Source organism: Notolepis coatsorum (genome assembly GCF_963971535.1).
Source record: "Notolepis coatsorum genome assembly, contig: SCAFFOLD_316, whole genome shotgun sequence".
In the NCBI taxonomy this organism is placed as follows: Eukaryota; Metazoa; Chordata; class Actinopteri; order Aulopiformes; family Paralepididae; genus Notolepis; species Notolepis coatsorum.
Window position 1 is genome coordinate 82,066 of NW_028170473.1, and position 26,073 is coordinate 108,138.

The 26,073-nt window shown below is 43.0% G+C and overlaps 1 protein-coding gene across 1 annotated transcript; it reads left to right on the top strand.

Moving 5' to 3' along the window:
• LOC311248515 (GTPase IMAP family member 8-like) lies at window positions 1–23,882 on the top strand (the record flags this gene model as incomplete). The annotated part of the gene is given in 7 exon segments (XM_084339382.1): window positions 1–6; window positions 925–1,057; window positions 15,213–16,000; window positions 16,507–16,945; window positions 22,048–22,607; window positions 22,609–22,959; window positions 23,409–23,882. Coding segments are annotated over 7 exon segments (2,751 nt in total).
• Window positions 23,883–26,073: the final 2,191 nt, after the last annotated feature.

Genomic DNA, 26,073 nt, shown 5'->3' on the forward strand with positions numbered 1-26,073 from the left:
ATGAGTGTGATATTAAATAACCCTAACCCTATATTAATATATATTAAGGTGACCAGACGTCCCAGTCCCTGCATTAAGTCATGTTTCCTCGACCAGATCCTGTCCCTGAAAACGTGCCGGACTCTTTCTTACAAGAGAAAAAACAACTGCTTATATCCTTATTGCGTTATAGAAGTCAGAAGGGGTCCCACCACGTGACATGTTCCTGTACCGGTTATGAATTTACTCAGATTCATAACTACTTTTGAGTTTAAACAATAAAGCACATTGCAGCGTTTAGATTCATAACAAGAAGATCCACTTGTGTTCACATAAAGGGGAGTGGATTTAGGGAAGGAGGTGAAATGGGCAGGATGGGAACGATAAAATAACGGTTTCTACTTGGCGCCCTCCGTTCGTACCAAAGAGCCACTCAAAATAATTGGATCATTCATGAATGTCACGTCACTAATGCAAACGCTATTTGACTTGCAATGAGAAAATAACATGTATTATTAGAGTACATCTTATTTCTAACCTACCCCTCCAGTTAAATGTAACGCAGTGTATAATGTTAGCAGTGATCGATAATTCCCAGGTTGAACGCCACCATTTTATCAACTGTATTTGAAAGAAAATCGATTAATATTAATAGAACATGTTTAGAACATTCTGATTATCTGGGGAAAAAACTGTTATGCACATTTATATGATCAAATAATGATTAAAAGATAACTTATGGGACTGTTCAAATGCAGATTAGATCGATCTAGATCTCCTCACAGCTGTGGGACTAGCCCAGTAGCATCTGTCACAGCCATTGGGTGTTTCAGACTGCAGTTCCATCTAGTTCAGATGGGGGCGCCAGAGACATGGAGCTTCTGCAGTTTAAAAGAACTCAGACCATTTCTTGTAAATCCTGAAGGGAGGGGTGGTGAGCCATAGAGTTATATAAAGAGGCGTGAGCAGCTGATAAGAAAGAGTTTAGAAGAAAGACACCTGATTGCTTGGAGGACAGCAGAGGACTCTATCACAGCAGCAATACACGGGGGGCCAGTGTTGAGGTCGTTACAAAAAGGTAATGTATTATCTTCGGTAATTTTCTTAAAAGCAGGGGTGTAAAGTACTTGAGTAATTGTACTTCGTTACAATACTTAAGTACTGTTTTGGTGGATTTGTACTTTACTCGAGTATTATTAGGTTTGTATACTTGTACTTTTACTCAATTACATTTCAGAGAAAAGAAAACATACTTTTTACTCCTTACATTTAAAATGCAGACCTACAAAGTACAAATCTCGCAGGTCCAACTATTTTAATTAGTATATTTGTTTCTCTCTAGCCCAACTAACGTTAACGTTATTAATCCTGCGGCCGCACTTTATTTAAAAACAGCCAATCAAATCCCCATCAATGGAAAATGAACCCGCCCATACCCATGCTGATTGGTCCTTGTGCAAGACTAGACAATAGTACGAGTGATGAAGAGGACGAAACAGCTTACATTTTTTTTTAAATAACAAAACCCTTAATTTTTTCCAAGGCTGTAGTTCGGCCAACTTTACAACTAGATGCTGTGATGTGAATGCCGTCCATGCTAATTTACCTTGACATGTTTTTTCAAATTCGATGGAGAAGTGCATTAAATCATTTTAATGCAAAAGAAAGTGTCCTCTGTTCTTTCATTTCAGCATTGTCTATCGCAGAACACATTCCATTGTGGGCAGAGTGTCTGCTTGGTTTCATTCCAGCCTTGCCTAAACACCAGCTAATGATGTCACTAATTGGTTCACCTCTTCAACTAACTCACCTGGTGCAATGTGTAGTTAAAATGAAAACTTGGCCCACGATGGAATGAGTTTGAGACCCCTGGTCTATCCCTTGCAATAAAAAAAGTTTTTACTTTGACTTTTGAGTACTTAAGTACATTAAAAAAAGAAAACGTTAGAAACGTTTGTACTTTTACTCAAGTGTATTTTTAGCCAGATACTCTGACTTTCACTTGAGTACGATTTTGACACGGTACCCATACTTTCACTTAAGTATAATTTCTGGGTACTTTTTACACCCCTGCTTAAAAGTAACACAGGTATTATATTTTGAATGCAATCAGCAATATAATGTGTGGGTAATTATTAACTGTTGAGAAGTGATCAGGAACAAGTGCTATCAGCAGCATTTTATGTGTATTTTATTGATGTTTGATGACATCAATGTTCATAATACTTTTCTCCCCAGGTAGTCAGAACATAAACACAGGATTAATTATTACCTGAAGTCATCAGGAGTGCTGGACGTTATAAAGAGCTGCTGTGGAGACCAGAGGCTCCTCACTGACTCTACTACTAACTCTACTCTACTCTACTCTACTCTACTCTACTCTACTCTACTCTACTCTACTCTACTCTACTCTACTCTACTCTACTCTACTAACTCTACTAACTCTACTCTACACTACACTACTCTACTCTACTTTACTCTACTCTACTCTACTCTACTCTACTCTACTCTACTAACTCTACTCTACTCTACTCTACTCTACTCTACTCTACTCTACTCTACTCTACTCTACTCTACTCTACTCTACTCTACTCTACTAACTCTACTAACTCTACTAACTCTACTAACTCTACTCTACTCTACTCTACTCTACTCTACACTACACTACACTACTCTACTCTACTCTACTCTACTCTACTCTACTCTACTCTACTCTACTCTACTAACTCTACACTACTCTACTCTACACTACTCTACTCTACTCTACTCTACTCTACTCTACTCTACTAACTCTGTAGGAGCTATTTGATGGTTTTTGTGCTTAGTTTGTAGTTTGTTAAGTTCATCACTGGGTGGCAGCACGGAGCACTGGGTGGCAGCACGGAGCGCATAGGTTTTGAATAAAGGCACAGGTGTATGCTATGTCAATCAAGGTATCTAGGTATGGGTGACGGAGAGATCTCACGGTTTTTACCGCATGAACACACGCACGTAGCCTCGCTCGTTTTCAGTATTATCAACAGCATTATGCAGACATTATTGTTTTGGCTCATCACATGTATTAAGTTGAATACTTCAATTAAATGGGAACTTCACCCAACGGCAGGTGACACGGACTCGACATTGTGTTTTTTCTAATCGCGCGTCAAAGACGAGGAATCCCCGCACCCAACCGAGCGTCTATCAGAACATCAAGATAGCCGCTACACAAGTAAAAACCCGATCTTACTTGGACAAATGGAGGATTTTGGAACCTGGCTTGGAATGCTGCTTCTGGATAAAGATCATCATTTCCATCATTTCCATCATTTCATCATTTCCATGACTCGAAAGTCATGGAAAAAATTGTATACGAACAGGTCGAAAAATACCTTGCGGAAAAAAATCTAATCTACGAATTCCAATCTGGCTTCAGAACATCCCACTCCACTGACACATGCCTTCTCTATTTAAACGACCACATCAAACAAGAGGTGGACGCGGGCAAATACTGCGGCATGGTCATGCTGGACCTACAAAAGGCCTTCGACACTGTCAATCACACCATTCTGATTGACAAGCTAAAAGCAATTGGTTTTGATAGTCTATCAGTGAGCTGGATGCAATCCTACCTGGAGGGGAGAGAGCAGATGGTGGAGGTAAACGGTACCCTATCCCCCCCCCTCACAGTAAACTGTGGTGTTCCACAAGGAAGCATACTAGGTCCGCTACTGTTCCTAATTTATGCAAATGACATGTCGTCAGCTTGTGACTGCAACTTGTTCCTGTTTGCGGACGACTCAGCCCTGCTGGTCTCTGACAAGAACAAATTACAGGTTGAAAAAACCCTCAGCTCAGAACTAAGCAAAATCTGCATATGGCTCGCTGATAACAAACTATCATTACACATGGGCAAAACAGAGTCCATTCTCTTCGTCAAATAACAAACTCAGCAAGACCGACGGCTTCTCAGTTACAGTGGGTGACAATATTGTCACAAGGAAAGAAGATATTACCTACCTGGGTTCCATCCTAGAGGCAAATCTTTCCTGTGACAAAATGGCATCCAATGTAATAAAAAAAGTCAACCAACGAACTCGTTTCTTGTACCGGATCTCCTCACTGGTAAACAAGAATACCCTGAAGACTCTAGCAGGAGCACTCATTCAAGGGTACTACGACTATGCTTGCACCTCATGGTACCAAAGCACCTCAAAGGCGCTAAAAACAAAATTACAAACATCTCAAAACAAACTGGTCAGACTACTGCTTGACCTTACCCCTAGAACCCACCTCACCCCTGCCCACTTTGACAACCTAGGATGGCTTAGAGTAGACGACAGAGTACAGCAACTTGCAATGGGCCTGGTCTACAAGATACACTACACGACCAAGGTACCCATGTACATGACTAAATACTTCCCAAAGGTCAGTGAATACCACGATCACAACACCAGAGGGAGCTCCACAAATCATGTTAAACCCAGATTCGGCTCAAACAAGGGTCTAAACACGTTTCGCAATTATGCCACATCAATGTGGAACGCCCTACCCAAAGCTGTAAAGGAATGTGAATCACTACCCACTTTCAAAAACTCTCTCAAAAACACCTAAGGGAGACTGCAACTCGAAACTGCCCCTGTAAATGTCCGAGCACAACCCCCGCCAATGTACAGTAAATTACCAAGTATGGTCTTGTCAATAATCCAATGTACAGTGTTGTTTGTACAGTTGTACAGTGTCCCCCACCCACCCCTCCTACCCAACCCCCCCCCCCCACTCCTACCCAACCCCCCCCCCCCCCCCCCCCCCCCCCACTCCTACCCCCCCCCCCCCCCCAACCACCTCCAATGTACAGTCCCACCCCCACCTACCCAATCCAATGTACAGTTTCTACGCCTAATGTATATACTCTGTTCTTTCTGGACTCTTTTTGTATCACAAATACAGTACTGTAATTGCAAATCTGGTATGTCATAAATGTATAGATGTAGCAGTACTGTCTATCTGTATGTCATGTATGTCATATATGTTACGATGAATTGGAAATGGGGGACCCTGGTGGAAACAAGACGAAAGTCTTTCTCTGGTCTGCATCCCCTTAACAATTGTATGTATTGAGCTGTACTGCACTGTACCCATTCTGCAATCTGTTAATAAAGTTTTCATTCATTCATTCATTCATTCATTCATCATCCCGAGATAGCACACCAAAGGAGGACTGGTTAGTGTATCGCACTGGGCTGCTTGCTAATGGAGCAGCAGCATTGAAAGTTTTGTTATTGTATTGACTTTTTTTCACGAGAGAGACTCCAGTCTCTTAAAGGAACAGTACGTATTATCAAAAATGAGTTTACGTCATGATATTGTGGAGCCCAGCCAAGGGCAAAATGTTTGTGAGCCAAGAATAAGAAAGCCTTCTGTAAAGGGATTATCAATTTTGATCGAAAGGCTCCAAACTGACAGAAATGCATATTGTACACAAGCAAGGAAATTGAAAAGGGAAATCATCACTCTTCTAGTTTCCAATGACAATGTAAATCTTGTGCACCAAAATCTAAAACAGTTCAAAGCTCTATGTCAAGTTGCCTCTGAGGCACATAATACATTGATGACCGAGTATCCTACAACTGAGGATACGCAGAGAAAGCAGGACGAATGGTTTTATGCAAAAAAGGAAACAAATGATACATTTGTAAATGAAGTATCAACATGGTTGAGCGAAAATGGGATTTTTCAGGTCAATGATGATAATGCTGAATTGGAAAAAATGAAATCTGATTTGCATGAGGAAATTAAAGCTGGAGACAGTGCGTCTAATGTGTCTAGTAAAAGGTCAAGAAGCAATGCCAGTAGAGCATCATGTTCTAGTACTGCATCTGCACGGTTAAATGCCATGGCAGAGAAAGCGGCTTTAATCGAGCAAACCGCTGCTCTGCAAAGGAAACATGAAATAGAGGCACAAGAGGAGAAACTCAGACAGGAACAAGAGAAACTCAGAAAAGTTAAGGAGCAACTGGAGCTTGATACACAAATGGCTGTTGTTACTGCAAGACTTTCTGTGCTGGAAGGCAGTGCCGTTGGAGGAAAGGCCCCTTCAGATGGAATGAATTCCTACCTGAGCAAATCTATGAAAGAGCTGAGACCTCAATTCAACCTACAGGCAACTGCATTTGTGCCGAAGGAGAACACCCTGATTTCGGATCAAGGCTCAAGAGCGCCACCTATCTTTTCCACATATGATGTGCGACCAAAGGTGAATATGCACACACACTTTCAGGAGAAAGTACAACATCATGGAATTCCACAAGCAAAAGATACTACTCTCATGCCACAGTGGCAACCAAACACTGGGACGTCTCTCACCACTACTCTAAAGCATCAGTCTCAAAACGCTTTCACAGCCTCGACTGCTGCACCTCGTAGGTCAGTAGCTGCACAGGAACGACAGTCTACACAGAACGCTGCAGTGCAGAATACAGTGGACCAGGATGCCATTTGTGGAATCATGCAAAGGCAGAATGAACTCACCACATTGCTCATTCAACAGCAAATGTTATCTACTTTACCAAAAAGAGATATAACCATATTTGATGGTGATCCATTGCACTTCATTTCCTTTGTTAGGACATTTGAACATTGTGTTGAAGAGGTAACATGCAGTTATCAAGACTGTTTGTATTTTCTGGAGCAGTACACCAGGGGGAAGCCCAGAGAGCTGGTGCGAAGCTGCTTACACATGCCACCACAACAAGGATATCAAAGAGCAAAAGGTCTTTTGAAAGAACACTTTGGTAATGAGCACAGGATAGCAACAGCCTACATGGAAAAAGCCTTTCGCTGGCCTGTTGTTAAAGCAGAGGATGTAGAGGCGCTGCAGGAGTTCACGCTGTTCCTAAGAGGGTGCTGCAACGCTATAACAGAGATACAGTACATGGAGGAGATGAACGTTCCATCAAACATGAGGAATGTTATGATGAAATGGCCATACAAGCTGCGGGAAAGATGGAGGTCTACAGCTTGTGAGATACAAGAACGGCAAGGCTACAGGGCCACCTTCCCAGAGATGGTAAACTTTTTGGAGAAACAAGTCAAAATATTGTCTCATCCCATTTTTGGTGACATTTCAGATGCACGACCAAGCATCACATTAAAGCCTGTAGATAAGAGCGCGCCGCTACCCAGGAGCAGCATTAAAGGAAGCAGTTTTGCAATAACCATCGCAACCAACCAAGCTGAAACTGTGCCCACAGTGCACATGATGCCAAAGCAGCCTACCGTAACTAAGGAGTTGTCCTCAGAGGCCTGCCTCTATTGTGAAGAGCCACACCCGACTATTCTGCATGTCCACAACAACGACAAATTGACCAAGTCACAAGAAACACCAGTCAGTAGTGCACTTGTGTCTCTTCAGGCATGTGGTTGTACTGGGGCCGGAGACCACGACTGTACCCTTTCCATTGTTCCAGTACAGTTGAGATCCAATAAAGGAAATGGAGTGCTGCAGACCTATGCCTTCTTAGACCCAGGAAGTACAGCAACCTTCTGTACCAACCATCTTATGAAGAAGCTGAATCTACAGGGTACAAAGACCAACATTCTTATGCGCACTATGGGTCAAGAAAAGGTCATTGAAAGCCAAATCCTTACAGGACTGGAAGTGTCCAAGTTGGATAATAACCACTTTATGGAGCTCCCAGAAACGTTCACACATGAAACAATCCCTGTTTCAAAGAGTAACATCCCTACTCAGCAAGATATTGAAAAATGGGAATATCTGAAGGGTATCAGGATCCCAGAATTGGACGCTGATGTTGAACTTTTGATTGGAGCTAATGCATCAAAACTCATGGAACCCTGGGAAATTATCAACAGCCAAGGTGATGGACCTTATGCCGTGAAGACCCTATTGGGGTGGGTCGTCAACGGTCCTTTGAGGGGTAATAATGGTTGTCAGAGAAGCTGCTCGACCATATATGCCAATAGGACATCCATTGTCAAACTGGAGGAGCTGTTGGTCTCTCAGTACAACCAAGAGTTCAACGAGAAGTCACTGGAGGAGAAGCAGGAGATGTCAAGAGAGGACCTGAGATTTATGGAGATCTTGGATAAGTCTATTTGCATGCAGGAAGGACATTATTGCATGGACTTGCCTTTTAAAGTGGATGACACCACCATGCCAAACAACAGGTGCATTGTGGAACAGCGCCTTCAGGGTCTGAAAAGAAAGTTTGAACGGAATAAGGGCTACCAAAATGAGTACACAGATTTTCTTACTCATGTGATTGACAGTGGCTACGGAGAAATTGTGCCTCAAGTCCAGCCGGACTACAAAAATGGCAGTGTGTGGTATCGCCCTCATCACTGGGTGTGCCACCCAAAGAAGGAAAGACTGAGAGTGGAAAAGCGAGCACACACCAAACGTGGAATTTTTCCAATCGTCAGTCCCAGTGACCAGTTGGGGTTCTCATCACCATTCACCTTGCTACCAAAACTGTTGTTGCAAGAAATGTGTCGAAGGAACATGTCTTGGGATGACCCCATACCCCAGACATTCTCACAACGATGGGCAAAGGGCTTGTACGGGCAGTACGGTTGAAGACCAAGACAGGGCAGTTGGAGCGGCCCATATCCAAGCTCTTTCTGCTTCAAGAAGCAGTGTAAGGTCTGGCGGTAAAGGTCACGACCCAACGTTGAGTTACGTGCTGGTAACCTCTGGCTCAGAGAAGAACCAAGATCATTTGTTATAGCTCCTTTTTTCTTCTTTAATGTAATTGTTTTCCACCTTCACATTTGGGGCCGGTGTGTAGGAGCTATTTGATGGTTTTTGTGCTTAGTTTGTAGTTTGTTAAGTTCATCACTGGGTGGCAGCACGGAGCACTGGGTGGCAGCACGGAGCGCATAGGTTTTGAATAAAGGCACAGGTGTATGCTATGTCAATCAAGGTATCTAGGTATGGGTGACGGAGAGATCTCACGGTTTTTACCGCATGAACACACGCACGTAGCCTCGCTCGTTTTCAGTATTATCAACAGCATTATGCAGACATTATTGTTTTGGCTCATCACATGTATTAAGTTGAATACTTCAATTAAATGGGAACTTCACCCAACGGCAGGTGACACGGACTCGACATTGTGTTTTTTCTAATCGCGCGTCAAAGACGAGGAATCCCCGCACCCAACCGAGCGTCTATCAGAACATCAAGATAGCCGCTACAAACTCTACTAACTCTACTAACTCTACTCTACTCTACTCTACTCTACTCTACTCTACTCTACTCTACTAACTCTACTAACTCTACTCTACTCTACTCTACTCTACACTACTCTACTCTACTCTACTCTACTCTACTCTACTCTACTCTACTCTACTCTACTCTACTCTACTCTACTAACTCTACTAACTCTACACTACTCTACTCTACACTACTCTACTCTACTCTACTCTACTCTACTCTACTCTACACTACTCTACTCTACTCTACTCTACTCTACTCTACTCTACTCTACTCTACTCTACACTACTCTACTCTACTCTACACTACTCTACTCTACTCTACTCTACTCTACTCTACTCTACTCTACTCTACTCTACACTACTCTACACTACTCTACTCTACTCTACTCTACTCTACTCTACTCTACTCTACTTTACTAACTCTACTCTACTCTACTCTACTCTACTCTACTCTACTCTACTCTACTCTACTCTACTCTACTCTACTCTACTCTACTCTCCACAACCTAAACATGGCCAGCAATGTTGGTAAGTAAATATACTGTATGATTGATTGAAACCGTTATTTATTCTTGAAAGGGACATTGATCTGATGGTCTACCCTTTTTTGCAATGCCGTCAAGTTTACAAAGACAAACAGTTCAGAAAACCTTATATAAAATGGATCAAATACATTTGCATGAATAGGGGGAAAAAAAGAAGATGAAATTAAACATTTGTGCTGAGGTATAGGGAGGTTTGTGAGTATGTTTTTAAATGATCCATAGGATAGTGGGGTATTGATTTTTAGAGTGAGTTGAAGAGCATTTCATCATCACCATCATCATCATTTATGTATTCGTACATGGAATTACCACAGTCCAACAGTACATATTAATATAATCCACCAAATCCCATGGCCGAAAGGAACGGGGAGAAGAAAAATTCTTATATATATACCTGCCCCATACACACATACAGCACACCGATAGACTTATTGCGTAAAACCAAACAGAATGTACATGTACATGTTATCCTGTTATGCTAAACTGCAATATTATACTAATCTGTGCTATACTGTCTATTTATCTTTTCTTTGTACAACCTTTTGAAGTGAAATATATTAGTGGAACTCTTTTCATCATTCTGCAAAGAGTTCCATAGTTTGATACCTATAACTGAGGTTATTTCAAGAAGCTTGTGCATCAAAACAAGCATCATTGTGATATAATATAATAATAATGGTTTCAAGTTTCAAGTTTTGTTTTATTTGTCACGTATAAAGTACATGTACATTACAGTGAAATCCATATATGTATAATAATAATAAACGTTATTTATATAGCACCTTTCATACAATAATTGCAGCTCAACATGCAGCAGTGGTGGCAATTTCCATCAATGGCCTTAAAGATGAACATGATGCCTATTTGGCCTCTGACAGAGAAGAGCAACCCACCGGATATGAGGACCGTAACTGTCACCAGTAATGACTCACAATGAGAAGAAGAGCAGAATGATATGTCATCAATAGGCAGACCGTGGTCCAGGTCGGGACCCAGACGGCGTCCTATCAGATAAATTATTGATAATTATTACATTTTGACGGAGCGTACAGTACAGTACAGCTCAATACATACAATTGTTAAGGGGATGCAGACCAGAGAAAGACTTTCGTCTTGTTTACATCAGGGTCCCTCATTTTCAATTCATCATATGACATACATGACATACAGATAGACAGTACTGCTACATCTATACATTTATGACATACCAGATTTGCAAATACAGTACTGTTTGTGATACTAAAAAAATCCAGAAAAAGAGTGTATATACATTTGACATAGAAACTGTGCATTGGAGGAGGTTGGGTAGGTGGGGTGGGGTTGCGTGTGGCTGTACATTGGAGGTGGGGGGGGGGGGGGGGGTGGAGACACTGTACACTGTACATTGGAATACTGACATACATTTGACATAGAAACTGTACATTGGAGGAGGTTGGGTAGGTGGGGTGGGGTTGAGTGGGGCTGTACATTGGAGGTGGGGGGGGGGGGGGGGTACGGGGGGGGGGGGCACTGTACATTGGAATACTGACAAGGCCATACTTGGTCGTTACTGTAAACTGGGTTAGGACATTTGTAGGGGCCAGTTTCGAATTGCAGTCTCCCGTAGGTGTTCTTTGAGTGTTTTTGAAAGTGGGTAGTGATTCACATTCCTTTACAGCTTTGGGTAGGGCGTTCCACATTGTTGTGGCATAATTGCGAAACGTGTTTAGTACCTTGTTTGAGCCGAATCTGGGTTTTACATGATTTGTGGAGCTCCCTCTGGTGTTGTGATCGTGGTATTCACTGACCTTTGGGAAGTATTTTGACATGTACATGGGTACCTTGGTTGTGTAGTGTATCTTGTAGACCAGGCCCATTGCAAGTTGCTGTTGTCTACTCTAAGCCATCCTAGGTTGGCAAAGTGGGCAGGGGTGAGGTGGGTTCTAGGAGTAAGGTCAAGCAGTAGTCTGACCAGTTTGTTTTGTGATGTTTGTAATTTGGTTTTTAGTGCCTTTGAGGTGCTTTGGTACCATGAGGTGCAAGCATAGTCGTAGTACCCTTGAATGAGTGCTCCTGCCAGAGTCTTCAGGGTATTCTTGTTTACCAGGGAGGGGATCCGGTACAAGAATCTAGTTCGTTGGTTGACCTTTTTTATTACATTGGATGCCATTTTGTCACGGAAAGATTACCAAGTCATTACCAAGAAAGAAACCAAGTCATCTCACGTGACGCCACTCGATCAAATGCAGATAATAAGCATAAACAATAATATTGTGCATTCTGTGAGTCAGTGAGATAAACAGTGGATACGAGACGAGACAGTCAGAGAACAATAATGACACATGGCGTGTTCAACGAGAAAAGTAAACAGCGAAAACATAGAGCTCTTGTACACGTTCATTGTTCTCACGGACAGTTCAAAACCCGCACGTCATATATTCAGAGACGGGCGATTATTAAAAGTGGCAAAGCGTGTCGTCACAAAGGGCCTACTAGTTATTATTTAGCTGCTGTGCCATGGTTTGGCCACTAAGTGGCGCTTCTTGTTTGTACTTGATATAGCAACAGGTTTTAATCAAAGTCAAAGTTAAGTTTATTGTCATTTTTCCGTGAATGAATGAAAACTTTATTAACAGATTGCAAAATGGGTACAATACAGTACGGCTCAATACACACAATTGTTAAGGGGATGCAGACCAGAGAAAGACTTTCGTCTTGTTTACATCAGGGTCCCCCATTTTCAATAGTGTCCATTGACATGGAAGCAGGAGATACAACACTCAGGTCTCAGTCACAGCCATGTGAGGCTAGATATACACTAAACAAATAAATAAAATACTGATCCTCATTTTGATTTAACTTGAGCCAGTTTGCTCTTTGCTAAACTAAGCTGGTGCGGTTATTTAATGCTGACAAGGTGACGTCACACAACCAGACACATGACCAATGTGATCAATCCACCAGCATCCTAACACATTGATCCACTGCCCAGTTAACAAAAAAAGGGACAAATGTTTTATATATATTTTTTATTAAATTAAGCACTTTTTATTTTAAGATGCACATTTTAAATGAATTACGGCTCTTTGAAGGGAGCCGGATCTTTTGGTTCTGTTCAAAAGAACGGCTCCTTGTTCTTTTTTATTTATTTTAGCGGGCGGGCGACCCTGATGTAAACAAGATGAAAGTCATTCTCTGGTCTGCATCCCCTTAACAATTGTGTGTATTGAGCCGTACTGTATTGTACCCATTCTGCAATCTGTTAAATAAAGTTTTCATTCATTCATTCATTCATTGTAAGCACATTTCTCATAATGTTGGTGTGTTCCTTTAAACCACAGAGCTTCAGGGAAACAGAGTTTTCAAAGTCATGGTTCCCACCTGTGCTAAGGTACAAACGCATGTAGGATACATACATGTGCATGTAATGATGATTATAGAGTCAAATTAATAATACATCAACAAACCTTGTGAGCCTTTCTGCTTGGCTAATCTAGGCAATCTGCTGGGTTTGGTGAGAAGGTTATAATAATAATAATAATAATAATAATAACTTTATTTATATAGCATCGTTCATACATGGATTGCAACTTAAAGTGCTTCACAGCAAATAGCATGAAATGAACATAGGCATAAAATGAGCATACAGTTGACATAAGTGCAGAATCAGATGTATATGAATAGGTATAAAAGACAATAAAAGTAGTGCAATGTAGAAAGTGCAGACATAAGAATAGGCATAAAATCAGTACAATAAGTACAGTGTTGCTCGAAAGAATGTGAACCCCTCCGGAACAGCCAGTCCCCCAAACACCCCACACATCAATCCCCTTTTTTGAGAAAGATTAAACCATATCACAAGACTGAAAACTCAAGAAATAGGTTTTTGGAAGTTGTGAATAATAATCCTGGTCTTAGTGTTAACTCATTCAGCGCCAGTCACCAGTAAAGTCGGGTTAACTCGCCAACCGTTCAGCGCCAATCACGAGTATAGTCGGGTTTTAATCGTTATTTTAACGACGGACGGACCTCCATGAGCAGTATTTGGAATGGCGATCAGATAATTGGATTATTTCTTTTGCATTACATCAGAGACCAGATAAGGACTCTATGTAAATGACCGCCAAGGGTCAAGATGCCTATCATCTTTATTATCAGTAAGCTTTAATTTACATTGGTCTAGATGATCAACTTTTCTTTATTAGCTCAGAATATTAAACTTTCTATTTAAGAAACCCTGGGTTAATATCTCAGTTGCCGCTTGTGCATTTTCCTTTAGTGTCCACATGGGGGCAGAGCTCGTCTTTTCTATAGTATAAAGGTCACAGGATCCTGTTTGTTCTCAAAGAGACCTGTAACTAATACAGGAAGTAACCAAGAGACAACGTCGGAGCAGACAGCGAACTATATAGAGTACAAGGACCTTACTTCAGTAATTAACACCCCTTGGTAAAGCGGAATAAGGTACGTTGAACACTAAAATGTATTATTATTTTATTTTGCGTGTTGTAGACATGTAAAGTGGTGCACTGACTGATTCGGTTCTAATCAGAGCACATGCTGCCGAACAAGTAACGTTACTTATTATTATTAGTTTCCCTAAATGCCCTTTTGTTATGGAAGACGAGTTCACACTTGATATCATTAAGTTCAAATGTTTGTTTGAATGCATTATGTGCTTTGTTGTGGTTCTGTGAACAATATAACTAATTGTGTATGTTTGTGTTTTGACTGTCATAGTTTTCACGGTGTAACCGTCGCAACCTGTACAACCACGGTGCAACGACGACTACAAAAGAAAAGCTACAGTGCTGCTATGCTAAAATGCAAAAGAAAAGAGAAAATGAATAAAAGCACCTGTACGAAACATAACCGCATCTTTATTTCATCACCATGCCGGGGGGCAGTTACACTCTATATATAAAATCTTGCGTTGATCTGATATTTCGTTCTACCCCGATCGAAGCTGTCTGTGTGTGTGTGTGGCTGTTTACCGTTGAGTGCAGGAGGTGGCGGGGGGAGCGCCGCGCTACGAGGGCCATTTCATGTATGCACGAGGAAGGATAATAATGATAATCTAGCGTTGATTTCAGAAACATTCGATAATCAGGCGAAAAATTACAACGTGTTTAGTGTATTCCACTAAAGGGCTATTATCGCGTCTTTTCCTGGGATTACTAAGAATCACCAAAACTATACTCATATTCAAAACGGTATAAAACGGAAATGTATGGATGAAAAAACAATCTGTTTTGTGCATGTTGACTGGAAGCAACTCACTGACAATCGACGGGTGTATTAGACCCATAGCTATAATATAAGATATATTTTAAGCACTCGCAAATCTCGCAGTCTCTCCATTGATTAAAGCATTCTAGCGTCCCCTGGCTCATTAAGTGATGGCGCTGAATGAGTTAATATTAGAAGAATATAATCTTGATAATTTTTTCGACTCCCACCCCTAATAACAGTATTGTTTTCTTCCATTAGGACGCATTCTAAACAATGAAGAACTCCGCATAATTTTATTGGGGAAGACTGGAAATGGGAAGAGTGCCACAGGAAACACCATCCTGGGAAGAAAATATTTCCCATCCTCGTGTTCAGCTAAGGGTGTGACAGGAAGTTGCAATGAGGAGAAAGGAGTGGTGAATGAACAAAATGTTGCTGTTGTCGACACTCCAGGCGTCTTTGACAACAGATTTGGAGAGAAGGAAAACATTAACGAGATCAAAAAGTGCATTAGTTTAGCTTCTCCTGGTCCTCATGTGTTCCTGGTTGTGATCAAGATCGGAAGATTCACGGAAGAAGAGAAGAACACAGTGGAGATCATTAAGAAGATCTTTGGTGATCAGGCAGCCAAGTACACCATGGTTCTCTTCACTAACGGTGACCAGCTTGATGAAGATCAGTCAATTGAGAAGTTTGTGCGTGACAATCCAGAACTCCATGGATTCGTTGACAAATGTTACAACCGGTATCACGTCTTCAACAATAGAGACAAGGACCGCTCTCAGGTCACTGAGCTGCTTGAGAAGATCAAGAAGATGGTGACTGAGAATGGAGATAGCCACTACACCAATGACATGTTCCAAGAGGCTGAGAGAGCCATAGAGGAGGAGACGCAGAGGATTCTGAAGAAGAAGGAGGAGCAGATACGCAGAGAGGAGGAGAAAATTAAGAGAAAGCACGAGGCAGAGCTAAGGGGCGCTCTGGAGAAAGAAAAGGAAAAGATGCAGATAGCCCATGTGGCAGAATTGGCGGCAGTGGAAAAAAAGGCAAAGGAAGAAGCCAGAAAACAAGCGAAGAGACAGAACAAATTTCTAAATTATGTGATTGGAGGAGGGCTTGGAGGAGCTGCGGCTGGTTTTCTGTCGGGGGCTTATGCTGGAGCTTGTGCTGGATTAGTAGGAGGTCCAGTTGGTGCATTAGCTGGAGCAGTTCTAGGTGCAGTAGGTGGAGCAGCTGTAGGTGCAGTAGGTGGAGCAGCTGTGGGTGCAGTAGGTGGAGCAGCTGTGGGTGCAGTAGGTGGAGCAGTTCTAGGTGCAGTAGATACAGCTGTAGATGCAGTAGTTGAAGCAGTTGTAGAGGGTGGTGCAGTAGTTGAAGCAGTTCTAGGTGCAGTAGGTGGAGCAGCTGTAGGTGCAGTAGGTGGAGGGGTTGTAGAGGGTGGTGCAGTAGGTGGAGCGAGGATTATGCTGGAGCTTATGGATCCATTGGGTAAAAGGTAAAAATAGGCAGTGTAAACAATATAATTAACTCTGAATATACGCATCTGAGCAAGGAGAACACAAACAGCCTGTGCGCCACTCACACCGCCATGCACAGCGATGGGAATGCCACCCCCACGGGCCGCTCCATCTATCCCGGCCCTGGTGCCCCCGCCACCACGAGGAAAACCAGTGAATCCCACATCGCCCCCCCACCCCCAAAACTCCACAGAGCCATGCGCCCCAGGACCCGCAGCCACGCCAAAGAAGACATGACTCCACACGCTCAAGCAGACAGACACAACAGCGGCCAAACGAGAAGACATGCAGGGTCGGGACGGTCCGAGACGACACCAGGACCCCCGGGACACACCGGAACACAGCAGAAGCCACAGCGAGCCCCCCACGCAAGGAACCCCAAAACCAGCCAGCGAACCGAGGGAGCCCAACGACGAAGACCAACCAAAATCCACCAAAGCACACGCAAGAGACCAGCACCCAACTCCAGGGAAGGTCCAGGAAAGGTCCATAGGCTCCAACCAACCTGATGGTCCTGGTCCCTGCCCGCTGTTGTGGAGCCTGATGGTCCTGGTCCCTGCCCGCTGTTGTGGAGCCTGATGGTCCTGGTCCCTGCCCGCTGTTGTGGAGCCTGATGGTCCTGGTCCCTGCCCGCTGTTGTGGAGCCTGATGGTCCTGGTCCCTGCCCGCTGTTGTGGAGCCTGATGGTCCTGGTCTCTGCCCGCTGTTGTGGAGCCTGATGGTCCTGGTCCCTGCCCGCTGTTGTGGAGCCTGATGGTCCTGGTCCCTGCCCGCTGTTGTGGAGCCTGATGGTCCTGGTCCCTGCCCGCTGTTGTGGAGCCTGATGGTCCTGGTCCCTGCCCGCTGTTGTGGAGCCTGATGGTCCTGGTCCCTGCCCGCTGTTGTGGAGCCTGATGGTCCTGGTCCCTGCCCGCTGTTGTGGAGCCTGATGGTCCTGGTCCCTGCCCGCTGTTGTGGAGCCTGATGGTCCTGGTCCCTGCCCGCTGTTGTGGAGCCTGATGGCCGCTGGTACAAAGGATTGGCCGAGGCAGTTAGTGGTGTGTCGGGGGGGGGGGGGGGGGGGTATGAGTCTGTGGCTGAATGTGTTGTAACTGATGCTGTAGGATACTTTAATAAAAAAAAATATATCCATTCGAAGGGGAAGAAACTCTACATTGGAGGGGGTTGGGTGGTTTGGATATTTACAGGGGCCAGTTCCTAATTGCAGTCTCCCGTAGGTGCTCTTTGAGAGCGGTTTTGAAAGTGGGTAGTGATTCACATTCCTTTACAGCTGTGGGTAGGGCGTTCCACATTGAGGTGGCATAATTGCGAAACGTGTTTAGTCCCTTGTTTGAGCCGAATCTGGGTTTAACATGATTTGTGGAGCTCCCTCTGGTGTTGTGATCGTGGTATTCACTGACCTTTGGGAAGTATTTTGACATGTACATGGGTACCTTAGTCGTATTTACATTTACATTTACATTTAGTCATTTAGCTGACGCTTTTATCCAAAGCGACTTACAAGTTCTGTGCGACAAGACAGCAAGAAGGGTATAACTATCAGCTGAGTAACAATGTTCATCAAAGTGTTGCGTGTTACAGTGTAGGTTAGTTTATTAGGACAAGTGCATGACAGTAAGGTTAGTCAGGGTTAGATTTTTTTTTTTTTTTTTTTTTTTATCATTTCAGATAATGGTTGAAGAAGTGAGTCTTTAGTCGACGGCGAAAGATTGGACGGGATTCGGCTGTCCTAACTGGGATGGGTAGTTCATTCCACCATTGTGGGGCAAGGACTGAGAATAGGCGGCTTCTCTTTGATGACCCTCCGGGAGCTTGGATAGGAGTAGATCTGAGGCGGCCAGTACTATAGTGTATCTTGTAGACCAGGCCCATTGCAAGTTGCTGTACTCTGTCGTCTACTGAATATAGAGAGTGGGCGCTTGTTCTGTACATTTCTCCAGGAGGGAGAAAATTATTATAACACAGAGATGAAAAAGAATGTTTATTTTAATTTATTTTGAATTTTTTACTGGTCATATTTTTGGCTACCGTGAATATTCGCCACTGCCAGTGTGATATAGTCATCTGCTGTCTCCTGGAGGCACAATAGGATCATTTCCAGGAAATCAGGTGTCTTTCTTCTAAACTCTTTCTTATCAGCTGCTCAGCCTCTTTATATAACTCTATGGCTCACCACCCCTCCCTTCAGGATTTACAAGAAATGGTCTGAGTGCTTTTAAACTGCAGAAGCTCATTGTCTCTGGCGCCCCCATCTGGTCTAAGAAACTCACAGACCAAGTCATCTCACGTGACGCCACTCGATCAAATGCAGATAATAAGCATAAACAATAATATTGTGCATTCTGTGAGTCAGTGAGATAAACCGTGGATACGAGACGAGACAGTCAGAGAACAATAATGACACATGCCGTGTTCAACGAGAAAAGTAAACAGCGAAAACATAGAGCTCTTGTCTTGTACACGTTCATTGTTCTCACGGACAGTTCAAAACCCGCACGTCATATATTCAGAGACGGGCGATTATTAAAAGTGGCAAAGCGTGTCGTCACAAAGGGCCTACTAGTTATTATTTAGCTGCTGTGCCATGGTTTGGCCACTAAGTGGCGCTTCTGGTTTGTACTTGATATAGCAACAGGTTTTAATCAAAGTCAAAGTTAAGTTTATTGTCATTTTTCCATGAATGAATGAAAACTGTATTACCAGATTGCAGAATGGGTACAATACAGTACGGCTCAATACACACAATTGTTAAGGGGATGCAGACCAGAGAAATACTTTCGTCTTGTTTACATCAGGGTCCCCCATTTTCAATAGTGTCCATTGACATGGAAGCAGGAGATACAACACTCAGGTCTCAGTCACAGCCATGTGAGGCTAGATATACACTAAACAAATAAATAAAATACTGATCCTCATTTTGATTTAACTTGAGCCAGTTTGCTCTTTGCTAAACTAAGCTGGTGCGGTTATTTAATGCTGACAAGGTGACGTCACACAACCAGACACATGACCAATGTGATCAATCCACCAGCATCCTAACACATTGATCCACTGCCCAGTTAACGAAAAAAATTTTATATATATTTTTTATTAAATTAAGCACTTTTTATTTTAAGATGCACATTTTAAATGAATTACGGCTCTTTGAAGGGAGCCGGATCTTTTGGTTCTGTTCAAAAGAACGGCTCCTTGTTCTTTTTTATTTATTTTAGCGGGCGGGCGACCCTGATGTAAACAAGATGAAAGTCTTTCTCTGGTCTGCATCCCCTTAACAATTGTGTGTATTGAGCCGTACTGTATTGTACCCATTCTGCAATCTGTTAAATAAAGTTTTCATTCATTCATTCATTCATTGTAAGCACATTTCTCATAATGTTGGTGTGTTCCTTTAAACCACAGAGCTTCAGGGAAACAGAGTTTTCAAAGTCATGGTTCCCACCTGTGCTAAGGTACAAACGCATGTAGGATACATACATGTGCATGTAATGATGATTATAGAGTCAAATTAATAATACATCAACAAACCTTGTGAGCCTTTCTGCTTGGCTAATCTAGGCAATCTGCTGGGTTTGGTGAGAAGGTTATAATAATAATAATAATAATAATAATAATAATAATAATAATAACTTTATTTATATAGCATCGTTCATACATGGATTGCAACTTAAAGTGCTTCACAGCAAATAGCATGAAATGAACATAGGCATAAAATGAGCATACAGTTGACATAAGTGCAGAATCAGATGTATATGAATAGGTATAAAAGACAATAAAAGTAGTGCAATGTAGAAAGTGCAGACATAAGAATAGGCATAAAATCAGTACAATAAGTACAGTGTTGCTCGAAAGAATGTGAACCCCTCCGGAACAGCCAGTCCCCCAAACACCCCACACATCAATCCCCTTTTTTGAGAAAGATTAAACCATATCACAAGACTGAAAACTCAAGAAATAGGTTTTTGGAAGTTGTGAATAATAATCCTGGTCTTAGTGTTAACTCATTCAGCGCCAGTCACCAGTAAAGTCGGGTTAACTCGCCAACCGTTCAGCGCCAATCACGAGTATAGTCGGGTTTTAATCGTTATTTTAACGACGGACGGACCTCCATGAGCAGTATTTGGAATGGCGATCAGATAATTGGATTATTTCTTTTGCATTACATCAGAGACCAGATAAGGACTCTATGTAAATGACCGCCAAGGGTCAAGATGCCTATCATCTTTATTATCAGTAAGCTTTAATTTACATTGGTCTAGATGATCAACTTTTCTTTATTAGCTCAGAATATTAAACTTTCTATTTAAGAAACCCTGGGTTAATATCTCAGTTGCCGCTTGTGCATTTTCCTTTAGTGTCCACATGGGGGCAGAGCTCGTCTTTTCTATAGTATAAAGGTCACAGGATCCTGTTTGTTCTCAAAGAGACCTGTAACTAATACAGGAAGTAACCAAGAGACAACGTCGGAGCAGACAGCGAACTATATAGAGTACAAGGACCTTACTTCAGTAATTAACACCCCTTGGTAAAGCGGAATAAGGTACGTTGAACACTAAAATGTATTATTATTATTGGAGATGTCTATATTTTGCGTGTTGTAGACATGTAAAGTGGTGCACTGACTGATTCGGTTCTAATCAGAGCACATGCTGCCGAACAAGTAACGTTACTTATTATTATTAGTTTCCCTAAATGCCCTTTTGTTATGGAAGACGAGTTCACACTTGATATCATTAAGTTCAAATGTTTGTTTGAATGCATTATGTGCTTTGTTGTGGTTCTGTGAACAATATAACTAATTGTGTATGTTTGTGTTTTGACTGTCATAGTTTTCACGGTGCAACCGTCGCAACCTGTACAACCACGGTGCAACGACGACTACAAAAGAAAAGCTACAGTGCTGCTATGCTAAAATGCAAAAGAAAAGAGAAAATGAATAAAAGCACCTGTACGAAACATAACCGCATCTTTATTTCATCACCATGCCGGGGGGCAGTTACACTCTATATATAAAATCTTGCGTTGATCTGATATTTCGTTCTACCCCGATCGAAGCTGTCTGTGTGTGTGTGTGGCTGTTTACCGTTGAGTGCAGGAGGTGGCGGGGGGAGCGCCGCGCTACGAGGGCCATTTCATGTATGCACGAGGAAGGATAATAATGATAATCTAGCGTTGATTTCAGAAACATTCGATAATCAGGCGAAAAATTACAACGTGTTTAGTGTATTCCACTAAAGGGCTATTATCGCGTCTTTTCCTGGGATTACTAAGAATCACCAAAACTATACTCATATTCAAAACGGTATAAAACGGAAATGTATGGATGAAAAAACAATCTGTTTTGTGCATGTTGACTGGAAGCAACTCACTGACAATCGACGGGTGTATTAGACCCATAGCTATAATATAAGATATATTTTAAGCACTCGCAAATCTCGCAGTCTCTCCATTGATTAAAGCATTCTAGCGTCCCCTGGCTCATTAAGTGATGGCGCTGAATGAGTTAATATTAGAAGAATATAATCTTGATAATTTTTTCGACTCCCACCCCTAATAACAGTATTGTTTTCTTCCATTAGGACGCATTCTAAACAATGAAGAACTCCGCATAATTTTATTGGGGAAGACTGGAAATGGGAAGAGTGCCACAGGAAACACCATCCTGGGAAGAAAATATTTCCCATCCTCGTGTTCAGCTAAGGGTGTGACAGGAAGTTGCAATGAGGAGAAAGGAGTGGTGAATGAACAAAATGTTGCTGTTGTCGACACTCCAGGCGTCTTTGACAACAGATTTGGAGAGAAGGAAAACATTAACGAGATCAAAAAGTGCATTAGTTTAGCTTCTCCTGGTCCTCATGTGTTCCTGGTTGTGATCAAGATCGGAAGATTCACGGAAGAAGAGAAGAACACAGTGGAGATCATTAAGAAGATCTTTGGTGATCAGGCAGCCAAGTACACCATGGTTCTCTTCACTAACGGTGACCAGCTTGATGAAGATCAGTCAATTGAGAAGTTTGTGCGTGACAATCCAGAACTCCATGGATTCGTTGACAAATGTTACAACCGGTATCACGTCTTCAACAATAGAGACAAGGACCGCTCTCAGGTCACTGAGCTGCTTGAGAAGATCAAGAATGACTGAGAATGGAGATAGCCACTACACCAATGACATGTTCCAAGAGGCTGAGAGAGCCATAGAGGAGGAGACGCAGAGGATTCTGAAGAAGAAGGAGGAGCAGATACGCAGAGAGGAGGAGAAAATTAAGAGAAAGCACGAGGCAGAGCTAAGGGGCGCTCTGGAGAAAGAAAAGGAAAAGATGCAGATAGCCCATGTGGCAGAATTGGCGGCAGTGGAAAAAAAGGCAAAGGAAGAAGCCAGAAAACAAGCGAAGAGACAGAACACATTTCTAAATTATGTGATTGGAGGAGGGCTTGGAGGAGCTGCGACTGGTTTTCTGTCGGGGGCTTATGCTGGAGCTTGTGTTGGATCAGTAGGAGGTCCAGTTGGTGCATTAGCTGGAGCAGTTCTAGGTGCAGTAGGTGGAGCAGCTGTAGGTGCAGTAGGTGGAGCAGCTGTGGGTGCAGTAGGTGGAGCAGCTGTGGGTGCAGTAGGTGGAGCAGCTGTGGGTGCAGTAGGTGGAGCAGCTGTGGGTGCAGTAGGTGGAGCAGCTGTGGGTGCAGTAGGTGGAGCAGTTCTAGGTGCAGTAGATACAGCTGTAGATGCAGTAGTTGAAGCAGTTGTAGAGGGTGGTGCAGTAGTTGAAGCAGTTCTAGGTGCAGTAGGTGGAGCAGCTGTAGGTGCAGTAGGTGGAGGGGTTGTAGAGGGTGGTGCAGTAGGTGGAGCGAGGATTATGCTGGAGCTTATGGATCCATTGGGTAAAAGGTAAAAATAGGCAGTGTAAACAATATAATTAACTCTGAATATACGCATCTGAGCAAGGAGAACACAAACAGCCTGTGCGCCACTCACACCGCCATGCACAGCGATGGGAATGCCACCCCCACGGGCCGCTCCATCTATCCCGGCCCTGGTGCCCCCGCCACCACGAGGAAAACCAGTGAATCCCACATCGCCCCCCCACCCCCAAAACTCCACAGAGCCATGCGCCCCAGGACCCGCAGCCACGCCAAAGGAGACACGACCCCACACGCTCAAGCAGACAGACACAACAGCGGCCAAACGAGAAGACATGCAGGGTCGGGACGGTCCGAGACGACACCAGGACCCCCGGGACACACCGGAACACAGCAGAAGCCACAGCGAGCCCCCCACGCAAGGAACCCCAAAACCAGCCAGCGAACCGAGGGAGCCCAACAACGAAGACCAACCAAAATCCACCAAAGCACACGCAAGAGACCAGCACCCAACTCCAGGGAAGGTCCAGGAAAGGTCCATAGGCTCCAACCAACCTGATGGTCCTGGTCCCTGCCCGCTGTTGTGGAGCCTGATGGTCCTGGTCCCTGCCCGCTGTTGTGGAGCCTGATGGTCCTGGTCCCTGCCCGCTGTTGTGGAGCCTGATGGTCCTGGTCCCTGCCCGCTGTTGTGGAGCCTGATGGTCCTGGTCCCTGCCCGCTGTTGTGGAGCCTGATGGTCCTGGTCCCTGCCCGCTGTTGTGGAGCCTGATGGTCCTGGTCCCTGCCCGCTGTTGTGGAGCCTGATGGTCCTGGTCCCTGCCCGCTGTTGTGGAGCCTGATGGTCCTGGTCCCTGCCCGCTGTTGTGGAGCCTGATGGTCCTGGTCCCTGCCCGCTGTTGTGGAGCCTGATGGCCGCTGGTACAAAGGATTGGCCGAGGCAGTTAGTGGTGTGTCGGGGGGGGGGGGGGGGGGTATGAGTCTGTGGCTGAATGTGTTGTAACTGATGCTGTAGGATACTTTACCAAAAAATGTACGTGAATCATGCCTTGGATAAATACATTCACATCAGAGTAATTATTTGAATGCAATGCCAGAAACTGCTGAATGGTGTGGAAACTTGACACCATCCCTGAAACAAAGGGCAGGCAGATTGAACCAACATATTCACTTTTCTCCCTAAAGTTCATTTGAATGTTATTGGTGATTTGACGTACATATCGACTTCGGGTCATTGAGAAGCGCTATATAAATAAAATGAATTATTATTATTAGTGCTGTCAGGCGATTAAAAAGGATTTGTAATGAATTAATCTTAATTAATAACCATTTTATGTCTGATATTCTATATTCTATAATCATATTTCAAATTGCATGTGTCCGGGTGGCAGAATTCAGTACTGTATCTACAAAACCTTCTGTTTAATCATCTTTCATCTATTAATTTGCTTAGATTTTTCAGGTCTGGTCAATTTGAGCATAGTGTTATTCATAGTCAAAGATAAAAAAAATGTATTGATATTCTCATTTGGTTCATTACAATTTACTCAAAATAAAATTTTCATTCAATCAATCACCGCGCAGATTGATTGATTGAATGAAAATGTTATTAACAGATTGCAGAATGGGTACAATACAGTACGGCTCAATACACACAATTGTTAAGGGGATGCAGACCAGAGAAAGACTTTCGTCTTGTTTACATCAGGGTCCCCCATTTTCAATTCATAATGAATTGTAAGTAAGGGTGCAACTTGCACCGTGCAATCCATTCTTTGTGGATCTAGCCCTCAGTATTTCTGACACTGGGAATACATTCCCTGAGATCCATAGATGTCCCTAGAATCAATCAGATACCAAGAACATGCAAATGGACCATATTAAAAAAAAAATCTGTAAATGTGTATTCTACATTCTTATGGAATGAGATAAAAAAAAAAGTATTAAATATATATATATTTTTTTGTAATACATTTTGAGTTAATTTTCATAACGTGATAATTTGCTGTGTAATTAATTAATCTAATTAACGCAATAAACTGACAGCCCTAATTATTATATCTACCTATCTGTCGACCGACCTACCTACAATCTATCTCGAGGTTCCATGGTAACCGGCATTCCATTTGCAGGCTGACCTTGAGAGTGTTCCTCTAAACTAAAGGATATGCACAACTCATGAGACAGGATCTTTCTAGGTGAACTGCTGGGCAGCTAACTGGATCCACCAGTCTGTGTGGCACGATATTTAGGAACTCATTGACTCGAGAGTATACTCTGCTGTCTGTTATCTTTTCTGCACCAACTGCTCTGTTTATTCTTACTACTTTTGCATAATTAAACTATAAAAGAAATCCACGTCTGACTAGAACTCAATTATTTGTTGTGACAGATCCCCCCTCTTTTTCAAGAGGATCTGAGCACAGTCGGATTCCCGACAATATCATTTGAACCTGAATGTGTCTTTGATATATTTTTTTTGTGACCAAGAGACATTCACATCAGCATTTCATATTAATTCACACAGTGGCATAAAAAGTGACTTTTCAGTATATAGATTGTCCGTCAGTATAGTCATGTACTGTGTAGCCTGCCTGTTTGTAGTTGTGACAGTCTCTTCCTCCGTTCTGGCGGTCCTGTGGCTGTGAGACAGCCCAGGCCTCTTCTTAACCCCCCTCCCAGCCCCCCGGGTTCGCATAGACATTTTAGGAAAGGGGGAAACCATGATGCATACTGTACATGTATAGGATACA